Source organism: Dysidea avara, chromosome 15, assembly GCF_963678975.1.
Source record: "Dysidea avara chromosome 15, odDysAvar1.4, whole genome shotgun sequence".
Taxonomy (NCBI): domain Eukaryota; kingdom Metazoa; phylum Porifera; class Demospongiae; order Dictyoceratida; family Dysideidae; genus Dysidea; species Dysidea avara.
The window spans coordinates 10,508,689-10,523,766 of record NC_089286.1 but is presented as its reverse complement, the minus strand read 5'-3'; the positions used below and the strand labels follow the sequence as shown (position 1 = coordinate 10,523,766).

Genomic DNA, 15,078 nt, shown 5'->3' with positions numbered 1-15,078 from the left:
TATTCTACTTGTTTAAATTTACAATTTTTTGCCCCCCTAGTATACATAAGGCAAAGCATGCTATAGCTAATATGTGCCATTTGGTAAAATCACCCGTACATGTGGAAAACTGCAAAGTGTATTTAATTGGGCTATTAAGTGGATAATGATGTAAGAATTATGACAAACAGCTTTAATATGGAAAACTCAATGGTGGGTTTATGCTGAGAGCAAAGAAGCTGAGGAAATTGAAAGATGGAGTTCTTAGTAATGTGCTAAGTACTCACTATAGTATCTGAAATTCATAAATCATCTAGTACAGTATAGTACTATTAGTAGGGTTGGGGTTTCTTGACCTGAAATATCACATAAACTTCATGACAGTTTGGAAAGGCCAGTACCCTTCCCACTCTCCCCAGAATTGTCTATGACACAGACATTCTACAGAAAAGACACGTCTCTGATCCAATGAAGATTTTGACAAAATAATTTGTGCTCTAACTAAGTAAGCGCAAAGCTTTCAAAAAATATGCTGGACTCTGGTTTAGTTTTCATTGTAGCCAGCCAATTATTGAATGTGTTTTGTGTCATGTTCAAACCCAGTCTTGATATTTGATGATTCTATTTGCTATATCTTTTCCTGTTTGTGTATGGTAGCTAATACATATTTATTTTAACAGTGGAACAAGAAATAATGGATAGAATTCAAGAAGCAAAATCTAGTGGTTTAACTTTAAGATTATCATACACAACTATTAGTTTCACTGGATCAGCTGGAGCTGGAAAAACAAACTTTCTTAACTTGCTTTATAAAAAGAAATTTGTGCCATATCACAATAGCACAGGAGTGGCAACATCAGAAAACATTATTAGTGTAAAACAAGCTGGTGTACTTGGATCAGGAAAGGAATCTCAGTGGATTGAGATGAACCATGACACAATGCTGGCGCAACTTAACAGTTATTTGTCATCCATTGAAAAGATGTCTTCTTCATCTGAAACCCAAATGGGATTGCGATTATTTAAGTTAAAGTCAAAGCCAAAGGTTGCAGTGGAAAATGATATTGCAGCATCTCTTACTTCTCGTGGCACACCATTACTAGGAGAAGTGTGGAACATGATCAACCTGTTGGACACTGGTGGTCAGCCGGAGTTTATCAGTCTTTTTCCAGCTATCAAGAGTTCAGTTGCTCTTACTTTCATTATCCTCAATATGAAAGGAGGAGCAAAGAGTCTGGATGAGCCAGTATTGGTTGTTCATAGTGAGGATGGGGAGCAGTCATATGATCCTTATCATTTGAGTATGACAAACTTAGATCTTGTTAAACTTCTTATGGTATCCTCGAAAGATTCCAGTGTTAAAATCAATCCCCCAATACTACCTAACAAAACTGAAGGTATTGAAGGAAACAACTCATATCAGTGTTATGTAGGTACACATGCAGACAAAGCTAGTAAAAAAGATAAAGAAAGCATAGAAAAGAAATTAGAAATTGTTGCACATGAATTTAAGTGTGAGAAATTCTTATGGGAACATGAGAACAATTCCATATTGTTTCCAGTTGATAACACAACAGCAGGTAGTGACAAAGAAGATCCCATTGCTGAACTGATTCGTAGTCGTGTGCATGAACTAGTAGAAAAACGAGATATTTATGATGTGCCTATTACATGGTTTATATTGTTGCTACAAATACAAAAAAATACCCTTGAACAAAATCTCAAGTTTTTTTTATATGAAAGTGTAATTGAAATCTCCCAACAAGGAGGTCTTAGTAAAAATGAAAGAGAAATACAAAGTGCTTTGTTGTTCTTCCACATGATGGGAATCCTACTCTACTATCATGACGTTCCTGGAATGTCCCAGTATGTGATCACTGACCACCAGTGGTTGTTTGATAAACTGACTAGTATTGCTAAGATTACATTCAAAAGAGCTGGTTTTGATAAAAAAGCCATTGAAGAATTTAAACATGAAGGTATACTACAAAAGTCATTAATTCATCAAATAAAACTAAATACAGATATCCCACCTGAACATTTTTTTCAGTTGCTAACCTGTTTAAAAATAGTTGCTCCACTCACTGAAGATAGTTACTTTATGCCATGTGTGTTACCAACTTACACTTCTAGTCACAACATTCTTGAGGTTTATGGCAGTCTTCAGTACAGTGAACTGTTGGTTCAATTTTCACAGTGTCCTCTACCACAAGGATTCTTCTGCTGCTTTATTGTGGAGATATTTCAAAACTTACCAATGAATTGGGAACTGCCGCTACACTCTACAAAGAAAAGACGTCACACATACAGTAACCTGATAACTTTTCACACTACAGACACGGTCCATGCTGTTTGTCTACTTGACAAAGTGGGATACATTGAAGTTCAAATAAGACATAAAGTCACCTCACCAGCTATTCATTATGAAGTACAAACAATACTTATTGAAGCACTAAACAAAGCATGTGATCATCTTCAACTACAAAATGAACAGCTTTTGTTGGGATTTTATTGTCAGTGTGGGGAAACTGATGAGAAGCACTTGGCTATGTTACCGAAACAGTTTGATAGTACAACTAAGTTGATAAAGTGTGACTATGAAATATCTCAATTGACAGTAGAACAAACTGTCTGGTTAACACAATCACAGGTAATTGTTTATATGTGATGTGTTGGTCTCCATAGCAAATCATTTGAGCTGACCCTATTCCCATATGTTATACTGCTTTGCACTCATTGTATATTCATGGACCTCAGCTGTCCAAACATGAGCAGGTATTGTTATTATTAAAGACTGCAAGTTTGTTGGATGTTCCATTAGAGCAATGAATATCCTTTCAACTTATTAGTTTACTTCACTCATCTTTACAATGATGAATTATACTTTCTTCTTTCTTTTGACTGATGTAAATTAACTTGTACCAACTTCATTAATTTTATTCATGTTGGTCAGGACTTCATCAATTGTAACTATGAAGTTTCACAAACTAATCAGTTATCAGGTGTTTGAATACTTGAGGTTCCACTGTACATGACTTTCATGTTACATGATTTTGTATGCAGGCAATTTGAAACAGTTGAAATAGAAAACTGAAATGGTCAAATTGTCATATAAATGTACCCTAGAGTAAAATCCTTGTTCAGTTCCAATTGCCCTTTTTGTTAACTAATAATAAACATTGTGCATTATTTGTAATACTGCAATTGTTTATTTGTATACAGGTTGATTTAAACGCATCTTCACTACCCAAGAGCTACCCGAAGCAAGATACAAGAGCCAAATCAAGTTAGTTGGCAATATATGCTGGAATGTGGTATGAGACAGTTAAGCAAAAAAATCTTTAGGTGATAGTGGTAAGAAGAAAAAACTACATGTGCAATACTTAAATGCTAATAGCCATTATTATTATGTCCAGTAAATATAAGTACTACTTTTACACCTCAAATTAATATAATGTGTCATGTAGCCACCATTTTAAGAAACTTACTTGTGGCATGTATTAACAGTACTAATCCATTTACTCATGCAGTAGTGAAGAGACACGATTATACATGAGAAATCCCTACTCTGGCTTACGAATTGTGTGTATTTATAGTTAGAGGTCAATCATGCTTATTTGAGTAATCTGTATAAAACCATCCAATTTCCAAAAAAGGTTGCATTATAAAGCTTTATTTTCATTAATCATCTTGAAACATTTGCCCATCTTCTATGTGGTATACATAATTATGATAGCTGTATATTTGTTATATCTTATAAGGACCTACAATGAAGGTACTGCATAAGGTAGTGATTCCTAGAATAGCAGCTGTCTGGAGCCGAGTAGCTGATGCTTTAGACTATGAGCTGGAGTACAAACAAGTGATAAAGAAGCAAGGTCATGATGATCCTATGGAATGTTGTGTAGCACTCTTAGAAGATTGGTTGACCAGTGACAGAGGGATTTCTACAAAAACCTGGTCAGGATTAATAGGTGCTCTCAAAGAAATAAGGTCCCTCACTGCAACAACAGAAAAAATTATAGATGAACTGACAAAAGAAGGAATATTACAAGGAAATGATGATTAACCTTCTGCATAGCTGCAACTTTGAACACATTTATTTTAACCTACAACTGTGCACACAAATATTTACCCACTATATTTGACCCGGCCCTTTTGCTGTTATGCTATTGCTGTACTCGTGAATTATTGTAAGGCACTTTTACATTTTCTTTTATTAGTTTTGGTAGCCATACTATTAAAATTAAACTGTTATTATTGGTGTTTTATAATGTAGAGCAACATGTTTCAATGCATGGGTATTGCTGAAGTACTATTCAGAGACATTCATATCTTGCTTGTAGAAATAACACTATTGAACAATTATATGTAGCAGAGTAGCTTGAGCTTGTCTTGGAAACATCATCTGCCATTTTTACAACTACAGTGTTCACATTTAAAACCCATCAATTGTGATAAAAATTGGAGGAGTTAGTATATTGATGGTAAAAGCTATTATGACTATGTTCAAGGTGAAACACAGGGTAAATAAAAACCTTTTGGAATTAAAATGTGGACTGCATTATTTGGACTAACCATAAGGCACTTTAAAAAGTATTACATGTTGCTGGTTAGGGCTGTACCGATATGAAATATCCCAATATCTGATGTTCTTACTGCATAAATAAAATATTGTATAATAGTAGTGGATTACCTGTAACCATTGGTAGTTTTTATTGTTGTACTCCTATTGGATGAACCAACAATTTTCATATCAAAACATGTCACACTTGAACTTTGTAAATGGTGAAAAATATATAACCTATGCTAAAACTAAACACAACCCTTTATAATTTAAGACAGTCAAAATTCAGTCTACACTTGTACTTATCTGGTAGTCAGAGCATAACAGTTGTATCACTACAGTGGAACCTGTTAATCAGGACACCGAAAGTGAAGATCCCTGTTTAACCTTTAATCTCCCTATTATTGTGCTTGTACTACTCCACATATTGCTTTATATCTCCTACATGCATTAAGCAATCATGATGAAAGTTTCAGGACTAGCTCTCTACTGTCCATAGAACATTGGTGTGAATAATCCACTACTAAAGATTGTGATATCGATAGATTTAAATGTAAAGAAATTCTGAAAGTATAGTAGGTAGAGTTATTGGCAATCTTTGGTGCTTCTTTGGGTAACCATGATATAGCTACAAGCAGACAATTTTATGACGGGAATAAAATTATTCATTGGTGCATGACAATAGGACTACAAATGGCAATGTGTTGTTTTGTATGAACCTTATATGGAAATTCATATTTTTATAGCTTATGCTAAGAAGTTACTGAACTGATCAATTAGACAAAACACTTTCCAACCAGCTACAAAAACTATTTCAATTAGATGTAAAAATGTATGGGAAAATAGATGCTGGGAGATGATATAATCTGGACACTTGCCAAAGTATTCCTTAGCTGGCATGTATATAGAGAATTAGAGATCCCTTGATAATCAGGATGGTCCCAGGTGCCCTTACACAGCTAGCCTAGTTTAAATAATATGGGTAGTATTAGCTACATGTATAATTATGTAACCGGATTTTGGAAAATCAGTTTTAATGTCAAATGTGACCTGATCTTGGAAAACCTACCTTTTTGGCACATTGGTAAATTTTCTGTTTTATAGCTTAAATAAGGTACTGGGTGCTTATCTATCTTGTGTCAAAATTTCAACTTAATATCTTTAAGCATTCCTGAGATATGGCCAATTTTCTCTCCTGTACATTACAAACTAACTTTTATGGTAATGTATTGAGTTCTGTGAGTGATTAAGGGTGACAAATGGTGACAAACCACTTTTTTTACCAATAATTCCGTTATTACTATCTAGAATACTTTAAAAGACATTTCTGATAGTTTAATGAAGTATTCTTGGTACATTTATGCAATTAAATGCCATGTATTATTGTCTAAGACTAAGTTTTAGCCATTCCAGCACCTGAACAAATCACCTAATTTGTAAGTTAATTGTTGTCCCACGCATGTGAAATTACTACATGGTCTGATATAATCATCCATATCTCCTAAGAAAAAGAAGCTATGGGTGTGAAACTTCACAGCAAGAAGGTTTAATAGTTGCTTTATCCAAATGTGCAAAAAAAATTAATATTGAAAAAAATGTTGAAATTTTCAATTGAGTTTTCCCAAAAAGTTTGCTTGTGCCCAAAAGGTAGGTTTTCCAAGATCCGGTCACAAATGAGAAATACATGTAATAGTTATTCCACTGTCACTCATGCTTTGTCTGCAGGGCCGCCCAGAGAAATTAAGGGGCCCAGGGCAAAGAGTTAAAGTGGGGCCCTTGACCCAAGTTGTAAGGTGAAGACCAAAAAAAAAAAAAAAAAGGTCACAACCTGCTGGCAATGACAATAACTACCCATCACCAACCATATCTCCTTATCTATAAGCTTGCTACACTGCTACTCTGAAGAATACTGTGACTGCTCTATTAGAGTATTTAGATCTGACTGCTCTATTAGAGTATATCGATCTTTTAAACAGGTATTCAGGGGGCCCTTCATGGGCCCCTAAAATGCCCCAGTTGCCCCCCCCCCCCCCCCTGTGGGCGGCCCTGTTTGTCTGATATTATGCACTTGCCCTCAGGCTGCAGTATGTTCTACTTTGACACACTCAGCCATTGCACACCTAATGGGTTTGCAGTATCTTCTCTTATATAGGAAACCAAGTAAGCTTGGATTGTGAGATTGAATTTTGCTAAACAAGATGTGATTGACTGATTGTGGGATGGAATTTTACTGCACCAACAGTAGCTAGTTTATTGCAAAATTAATACAGTAATAAAAAAACATGATTTAATTGATTAATCAACACCTACATTACGGATATACATAACAACTAACTTAATGCATGTTACTAAATTCCATCCCTAGGCCTGCACCAATTATACCAGCATAATTTGGAGCATAATAGGTAGGCAAAAGCATTGAGCATAATAGGCACAATTTGCACTACAAAAACAGAATTGATTTCCTTACCTTTAAGAGACTATAGAAATGTCAGATCTCCACAATATTACCTTACCTTTCCTTTTGTCAGGAATGATCATATTTCCACAACTTTCCTGAAAAGATTCAGCCGTCTTTTGTATCTTTCCTTACCACTTAAAGGCTAGGAAAGGTCATTTTTCCCAACAGTAAATGTAAGGAAATGTCACAATTAATGTCACATTTTTTTACCCCCATCACACCCCTATATTCTGTATAAGTTGGTTTAAATGCAAAATCAACAAAAGTCATCCATCCATACACAAAGTACACCAGTCAAAGTATAAAAATGTCTGTCATTGGTCTTCATCAATAAAGTCGTTGATCTTGACAAATCGCAGATTCCTTGCCCAAACGTTTTCTGTGCACTGTAAATGGAAAGAATAGATGTAATGCCAAAACATCGTACAGTATAATTAAATACCTGTTAGTATTGTATCTTTCTCCAAACAACATTCCACCTCTTAAAGTCGTATCTTTCTAATAGACATACCTAACAAAAATATTATATTACTGTACTATAAAATTATCCTTCAAGAAACTTACCAGTAAATAGTCGATCTAGATGCCACAACAGCTTGTCCTGGGCAGCGATCAATACCTGAACAATAATTTATTACATGCTGAATGGTCCAATGCAGAGAATGCTATCGAAAAGAAGATACGCATGTGAACTACTGCTGGTAATAGAAAAAAACACATCACAATACAACAGTACACAATATTTTATAGCTATATGAAGTGATGAACTAGGAATCCTCCTTGTATTTTGATATTATATTGTTGTAGCAATAAGAGTTTACCTAGCTACCATAGTTGACCTAGTAAATGCAACTGTCTCATGAAAACCTACCTAATTCGTACAATTCCTGAAGTTTTTTGATTTTCTCTGCATTGAAAATTTCAATAAAACATATAAAGTGAGTATGAATAAATAAGCATAGACCTGCATACAGTAGCACTACACAAATGCAGCCTAAATTATATGCCTTTTTAACATTGGACCACAGTAGTGCTACATTTTTGTGTAGGCTAATGGCAATAAGGATAATTTTATCTGATGTTTAGTAAACAATGATGTGTATGCAACTAGCTCAGATTCTGAAACCACCTTACAAAATTTTGTTAGATTATAATATCAGGAGCTTATGAGCCACCGAAGGCGGCGAAGGAGCATGAAACTTACGCTGCCTGCCGGGTGCCATCACAATCCAAATTGTTTGCCAATTAGTTTCCTTATAAGGAAACTAAAATCTTGTTATTGGAAGCCGTATACGGAATTGCGAGTGACGAAAATATCAAGGGGCGGTAGTATCCCAAGCTCAGCCATAGCGGGCGGTGTTCATTGTCGAGGAGGCCTAAGTACATGATTGAACTGTCGACGTCGCCAAAGCGTGCCACGCTTCAACAATGAGGGAACACCAAGGCGTCACAGAAGAAGCACAGGGAGGCGACTGGCAGTGACGCATGGCGACGGTGAAGCGTACTCCTCTCCAACACTGGTTAGGCGCCCTCTAGCATTTCGAACTGGTCTTCACTTCCACCTCAGCTACGGCAGCTGGGGCGTTCTGACGCATGCCAATTACATAATATTCGTGTGTGTCGTATCCAATTTATTTCAAATGATGTGACATAATTTGGATTGTGATGGCACCGAGTTCCATGCTCCTTCGCTGCCTTCGGCGGCTCATAAGCTCCTGATAATATAGATAGCCGCTATTTTCACATCACTGTATCTACAAGCAATCAAGCCGAATGTCACAGTATGGTGAATGCTACACAAAACCATTAGCATCAGAAATGTCAAACAATTATGCTGCGTCCTAAACTTCTAAACTATATTTCTATAAACACTCTGGTTGGTGGTAAGCACCTCATACAACCTGTACCTCCTGTGTTTACACTTGAGCCATGGGTATGTGTCATTACAGATTTTTTGGATCAAGAATTGGATTATCAGATAGATACACAATACTTAGAGGAGACACTCACATTCAACACTAACAACCAATAATCACATTAATAAAAAACCACTAACCTGAAACTTTAAAAGTTCTCATGTGGCATGCCAGTGGTTAGCCCATTCTTTGTCTTGTATATATCTCCATCCCTACAAAATCAATGCAAAGTGAGTACGTGCAATATCTCATACATACAACTTACCTCAAGCATTACCCTCAAAGTGATTTGCTCAGTACTAAACTGCGGTTAGCTAACTCTCATCTCGCGATCCGTGAGCTACACTAAAGTCAACTATAACAAACACAGGCAAATTAATACTTGCTTCTATTGTACTTGGGTGTCAAAAGGCGGCACAGCGATACTGAAAGTCGGGAAACAGAGTCGGTACAAGGTAATGGCGCCACAATAGTTTGAAGGCAGTGGCAGAATTTCGGGTCGGCAAGAATAAATCTTTCTCCTCCATCCGTGCGCGCCACTATCACACCACTTCATCGTTCAGCCTGAGCGTTAACTGCTCTAGCTATATCACACATCTAGTCTGGCGTAGTGCGCGCGCGGGTCTACGCCAGACTAGTAGTGTGCGATATCAGGATTTTTATTTCGATATGTTATCGATACGATATTGGGGTAAATATCGAAATTTCGATACGATTTTCGATAATTTTTAATTGTGTGGGTGGTGTAATTGCGTGGGCGGACGATACTTATAAATATGCTTGAAATGCACTTTACACACAAACTATTGCATAAAACTAATAATAAGCCTAGGAAACTGGTAGACAAGTTTTTAAAGTGGCTAGATAGTACAGAACCAACCTTCATTTCTAGCGTGATTGCGCAATCACACACTAAATGCTGTAGATTTATCGAAATATTCTTCGATATTTCGCAAAATATTACCTTTTCGATAAATATCGAAATCTGCTAAAGCAGTATCGAAAATCGATACGATAACGATATCGACAAAATTATCGCGAAATCGATATTTTTTCGATATATCGCACATCACTACGCCAAACTATCACACATCACCGTCAGCAGCTTCGTTACAACTTCCGTAAACTATAATAAACTAACATTTCCAAGAAACATTAGCGCAATGATGCGCTGCTGCAAGTTTTTGCGGTGAGGCTAGGTTACTCTGCGATGGCGATAACGACTTCAACTAGATTACCTGGTGATAATAGCCGAATAGGTAGACTAGATCTAACTCAGAGTGACCATTCAGAGCGCCCTGTACCAGTAATCCCTTGCATGGCTGCTTAAGCTTGCTTGTCGCGATCGTCTAGCAGTCTAACTAGCTCGCGCGTTGTAGTCTCATTCAGTAGTATCCATCAGTAATGAAATTCTTAGCTAAATAACTTCCATTGCATACATTTTAAAAACTTAACAATTTTTTACATATGTTTACCGTACAATGTAAATATATGGAAAGTTAGAGGGCTTTGAAAGATCGTCTTTCCGTGAGTTTCCTGAAACAAGGAAATATACGTAAATCCGATCCATTTTTGTAGTGTTGTATGCATTGGTTGCCAGAGAAGCTGAAAACTCTGTATATGTAATAGGACGGTGGCTGTGGTGTTTGGGATTAATAGTGCAAGCATTGTAAACAGGAAGGAGTAAAATACACTGCTTGAAGTTTCTTAGTTTACTAGAGTGTCTAGTATATGGAACAGTTAATTGTTTGTTATTTTAGTAGTTTTTCAGTAAACCCGCATTCACTGATGTTTTACTGAGAGTTTAAAACTTAGTAAAACAATATGTTCCATATTATATACTTAAAGTTACTGATATTTTACTATCAGTATAGCTAACTTGGTACAACTACAGCTTAAAAACTAAGAACCTTCAAGCAGTGATAATGCGAGTCAAAGCCAAGCACTATTTCCTTCCTATTTACAATGCAAGAACTATTAATCCTGAATACCACAGCCAGCCATCCTACCGTAATTTACTTTTTGTTGTAAAATAATTTTTGTATGCAAAGCTTGTAGGCACCAGCCTATTATGCTGGCTTAATTTTGAGCATAATAGGTGCCTGAAAACATCAAGCATAATGCTAGCATAATAGGCAGAATAATTGTCATACTGCATGCAAAAATGCACGCCACTGAAAAAGGTTGTCTTACAACAGTCGATGCCACTGATATGGCATTAAGTAGTTATTTAACATGACTGTTATTATAGTTTCCAATGCAGCAAAATTCTTATTGCACAATGAGTACTTTTTACATTTAACCAGTTGTTCATAAGCCAAAGTTTATCATTATTCATTAGAAAGTAACAAAACATGTGAACTGTGGCAATAATTGTGAGCATAATAGGCAAAAATTTTAGCACTGCAGTAGTGTTGTTCCAATATACTTTTACTAATACTTACTTTGGGAAAAGTATAGTCCTTTTTCTGTTAGTATTACTTACTAATACTATACCACATGTTGGATGATTTACTAAAGAGATACTCAATACTTTAGTAAAGGGATGGTTAGATACTAAGTACTTACTCTTTGCTTATAATTGCTTCATCAAGATTTAGTTAGTATTTCATAAGTGATTGATTCGTTTATTCAGTATTTCAGCTGAGTTCTTACATTATTTACAGCATATAAACTTTTGAAGATTTCTTTTCAAAGCCACCACAAGTAGGCAAGCCTTAAAAGTGTTCTTTGTGCTTAGGCTCAAATAATTACTTTGCTCATGTTGTTTGGTCTGTCATTAGTATAGAGTATATTAATTGCTTAGTTCGCTTTGGTATCTGGAATTGTTGGAGGTCATTGTAACTGTTTGGAATTTGGGAGTTATTAAATAATCACATGCCAGTATAACCATTGAAGAGCATAGAATAGATCCATTAGATTACTGGGTTGAGAAACAGGCATTTTCCAGTATTAGCTCCTTAATGGCCTGATATTTTAGCAGTACCAGCCTCAACTGCCCCTATAGAGCACATTATTTCAACTGGTGGGATGCTACTAGTGGAAAGAGAAACAAAAATTTAAACAGAAATATTTATTCAAAGAAATCTGTAGATTGCACTGGCAGATTCAGACTAATTGTTACTATATAACTGGTTAGATATAATTATGTGATGTACTGACTACTTACTATAACTTTTGGTAACCTATGCTTTAACAAATCAAGTTTTGGTAGTAAATACTTTAAAATACTTACTTTTAAAATTTACATACCAAAAGTAATACTGAGTACTTTACTATCATTGAAAGTCAAGGTTAAATACTAATACCAATACTATACTAACAGATTTCTTAATACTGGAGCAACACTACACTGCAGCATAACATAATAGGCAAAATTAAAAGCATAATAGGCTGATGTCTAAAAACTTTAATTTCATGAAAATTTCTTACACAAAAATTTTACATAAGATTGAACTACTCTAATAGAGCAGTCATTCATGTAAATCATTCAAAACTATTTACATAAAATTTTTTATTGCAAAAAATTTTTACATGAAAATAAAGCAAATTTATGGTATTACAAATTAAAAAATAATCTGACAACCATAGCAACTGTTACTAAGCAACAGAAATTTAAAAAATTACCACTGCAAAGACCAATCACACTTAACAACTGTTGCTATGGTCCCAAAGTGATGTTTGCCTTAGCAACAGTTACCTAGCAACCGTGTTGTTGCTATGGGCATGTATCACTATGGTAACACTAGTTGTCAAGAGATTTTCTTCCAATAAAACACTATTTCAGCCAGATTAATTTTTGTCAAGGGATTGGACCTTGACAAACAAGTGTTCTATTGCACTGTGAAAAAAGCTCAGAATAATAAGGTCTATAACAGTCTTATTATGTTAGTATTGGAATGAAATAGTACAGCATATATTATTAGATTAGGACTTTACTATAACAAGCTTATTGAATACATTTAAGACAGTCATATATTAGAGATTAAATCACTAGTACACTGCGGTGTATTATCAGACTATACTAAGCCTATTTCAACCATATATTGGCTACTATACTACTGTACTTTTTTACTTTCCTATAATCTGTGGCTACCTTAATAAAATAATTTCTATAATTATATTTGTAATGAATTTAATTCTGTAAATATGTTAAAACCACAATAGGTACAGCTAGTAAATCAATGTCTCCTTGGCCATGGCAGTATCAAATCAATTTCGTCGTTTATCAGTCTTTATCCAACTGCAGCAGGTAAGGCAGTAAATACAATTCACAAGTTCCATTACAAATTACCTGTATTATCATCACTATGTAGAACTCTGTGACAATCTGTTAGTCGTCTGGTAGAACTGTCCCACAGCTCTAATACAAAGATGGTAAATATAATGTGTATTCTGGATAATCGTTGGACTTACAGTTTGTAACAATAAGAATCTCATAAAACCACGACCTTGTCTGGAACCTAGTATTACCATGTAGAATGGTGGCTAGATCCCACAACTCTATTAAAGATGGTAAATATAATGCGTATACTGAACAACCATTATACTTACAGTTTGTAACAATCTTTTAAAACTGAGACCGACAATCCATGTACATCTAAGACAAGTCTGATAAGACCAGGTCTCACAACCCTAAATGGAGGCAAACATAATTCATATTCTGGATTATTTGGTGTACTTACCGGTGTTATCAGTGAGTCTAACCAGACATAAAACAGCCACTTAGTATGTGACTTTGTTGGGCTAACGTGTTACGTAAGCTCACAAGAAGCATCTGATACACTGATAACCAAGTCCAAGAATCTTGTAATCACTAAGTACAACTGAAACAAGACTAAATATAATATAATTTGCATACTCTCAGTGAACTTACTTTTGTTAGCAATACGAGCATGGTCAGTGAAATAAGGACAAACAAGACGGAACAGGTTCTTGAAAGCACTCAACTCATTTACAGTGACAGACAAGGTAGCAGCCGTCAGCTGTTGATAAAAAGTAGTGAAAAACATGAAGAAATGAGACCAGTTTCCACAAACCTAAACGAAGGTAAATATAAATTGTATACTGGACACTCTCAGTGTACTTACTTACAGATGTTAGCAATAAGAATCACCAAGTCTGTAATTCCTACCCCATTGAAAAGAAAATGAATAAAAACACAATCAGGCTTAATGCACTTACAGCTGTAATTAATTAGAAGATGACGTTGAACAACTCCGTGAAAAAAGAACAAAACTGTCCACATATGGTCACTACCAGATTCTTTAAAGGAAGCAGCTGCCATTGAAGGAAACTAACACTGCAGATATTATACACTGACAGCCTGTAGAACTAAGAGGTTCGACAAGAAACTGTACCTCTGAAGAGATAATATACAAAATCGTAAGAGCAGACCATGCATACTCTTACCGTTGATGGCTGATGAACTGTGTCCACTCGTCATCCGCCAGAAGCTGAGATATAACAGGATATAAAACATGTAATACGTACACAGCAACACCAAAGTTGAATCATTTGCAGGCCATTGTCATACAATACACAATAAACAATTTAATACGGCTAAACCTATCGTACAAGCTATCATTTTAGTCTAATACTTACTCATCTAGAGCTGTTTTTGATTGCTGCCATCGAAGGAATTGTCCACTTGGCCGTGCCACTTCACCACTACAGCCAGCAGGCTGAGGGATGTACAGTTGTGGTCCATAACTATCATCGTGGCTCATTGGACGATGGCGCCGATCGCGTACACTCTCTCCGCGAGATACACCGTCGTATCACTCACATTTACAACCTCTGATACAACAATAGCGACAAAGATGGCGACTTAATTGCATCAGTAATACGCATGCGCTCCCCTTCAATTTTAAACAAGCATTACTACGAACTTTTGCAGCTGTGCTAACTGTGCAAGAAACTCTAGATTTGTATGGCTCTTAGATTGAATAATTAATTTTACTGGTATTAGATGCTTTGCTGTATGAAAATGTGTGCGTATGAAATTATCACAACAAACTGAAGCTATAGCTATAGCATAGATAATATATACCTGGTAAGGTATATATTATCTATGGCTATAGTTAGCTAGCTATAGTGATTAACAGAAGTGTAGCTACTTATTGTAAAATCATCATGACGTTGTTTGGTACAGT

General features: G+C 35.6%; 1 protein-coding gene and 2 long non-coding RNA genes across 6 annotated transcripts; 1 reads left to right on the top strand and 2 right to left on the bottom strand.

Moving 5' to 3' along the window:
* Positions 1 to 673: 673 nt before the first annotated feature.
* On the top strand, positions 674 to 4,312 carry LOC136245269 (uncharacterized). Its single transcript, XM_066036758.1, has 3 exons — positions 674 to 2,629; positions 3,202 to 3,265; positions 3,741 to 4,312. The coding sequence occupies exons 1-3, from the start codon at positions 674 to 676 to the stop codon at positions 4,046 to 4,048; spliced, it is 2,328 nt and encodes a 775-aa protein (XP_065892830.1). The 3' UTR covers positions 4,049 to 4,312.
* A 2,942-nt stretch (positions 4,313 to 7,254) lies between these two features.
* On the bottom strand, positions 7,255 to 9,424 carry LOC136246046 (uncharacterized). Its single transcript, XR_010696224.1, has 5 exons — positions 9,189 to 9,424; positions 9,064 to 9,135; positions 7,572 to 7,672; positions 7,450 to 7,518; positions 7,255 to 7,393 (listed from the first exon to the last, which is right to left on the bottom strand). It is a non-coding gene; the product is annotated as an uncharacterized lncRNA (long non-coding RNA).
* A 3,617-nt stretch (positions 9,425 to 13,041) lies between these two features.
* Positions 13,042 to 14,837, bottom strand: LOC136245854 (uncharacterized). 4 transcript variants are annotated; one of them, XR_010696163.1, is made up of 10 exons: positions 14,528 to 14,837; positions 14,336 to 14,379; positions 14,108 to 14,285; positions 14,018 to 14,053; positions 13,800 to 13,962; positions 13,609 to 13,760; positions 13,478 to 13,558; positions 13,340 to 13,426; positions 13,218 to 13,286; positions 13,042 to 13,166 (listed from the first exon to the last, which is right to left on the bottom strand). It is a non-coding gene; the product is annotated as an uncharacterized lncRNA (long non-coding RNA). The 4 variants fall into 4 exon arrangements; XR_010696161.1 differs by having other exon boundaries at positions 13,609 to 13,749; positions 14,014 to 14,053; positions 14,528 to 14,821; XR_010696160.1 differs by having other exon boundaries at positions 13,609 to 13,749; positions 14,528 to 14,819.
* Positions 14,838 to 15,078: the final 241 nt, after the last annotated feature.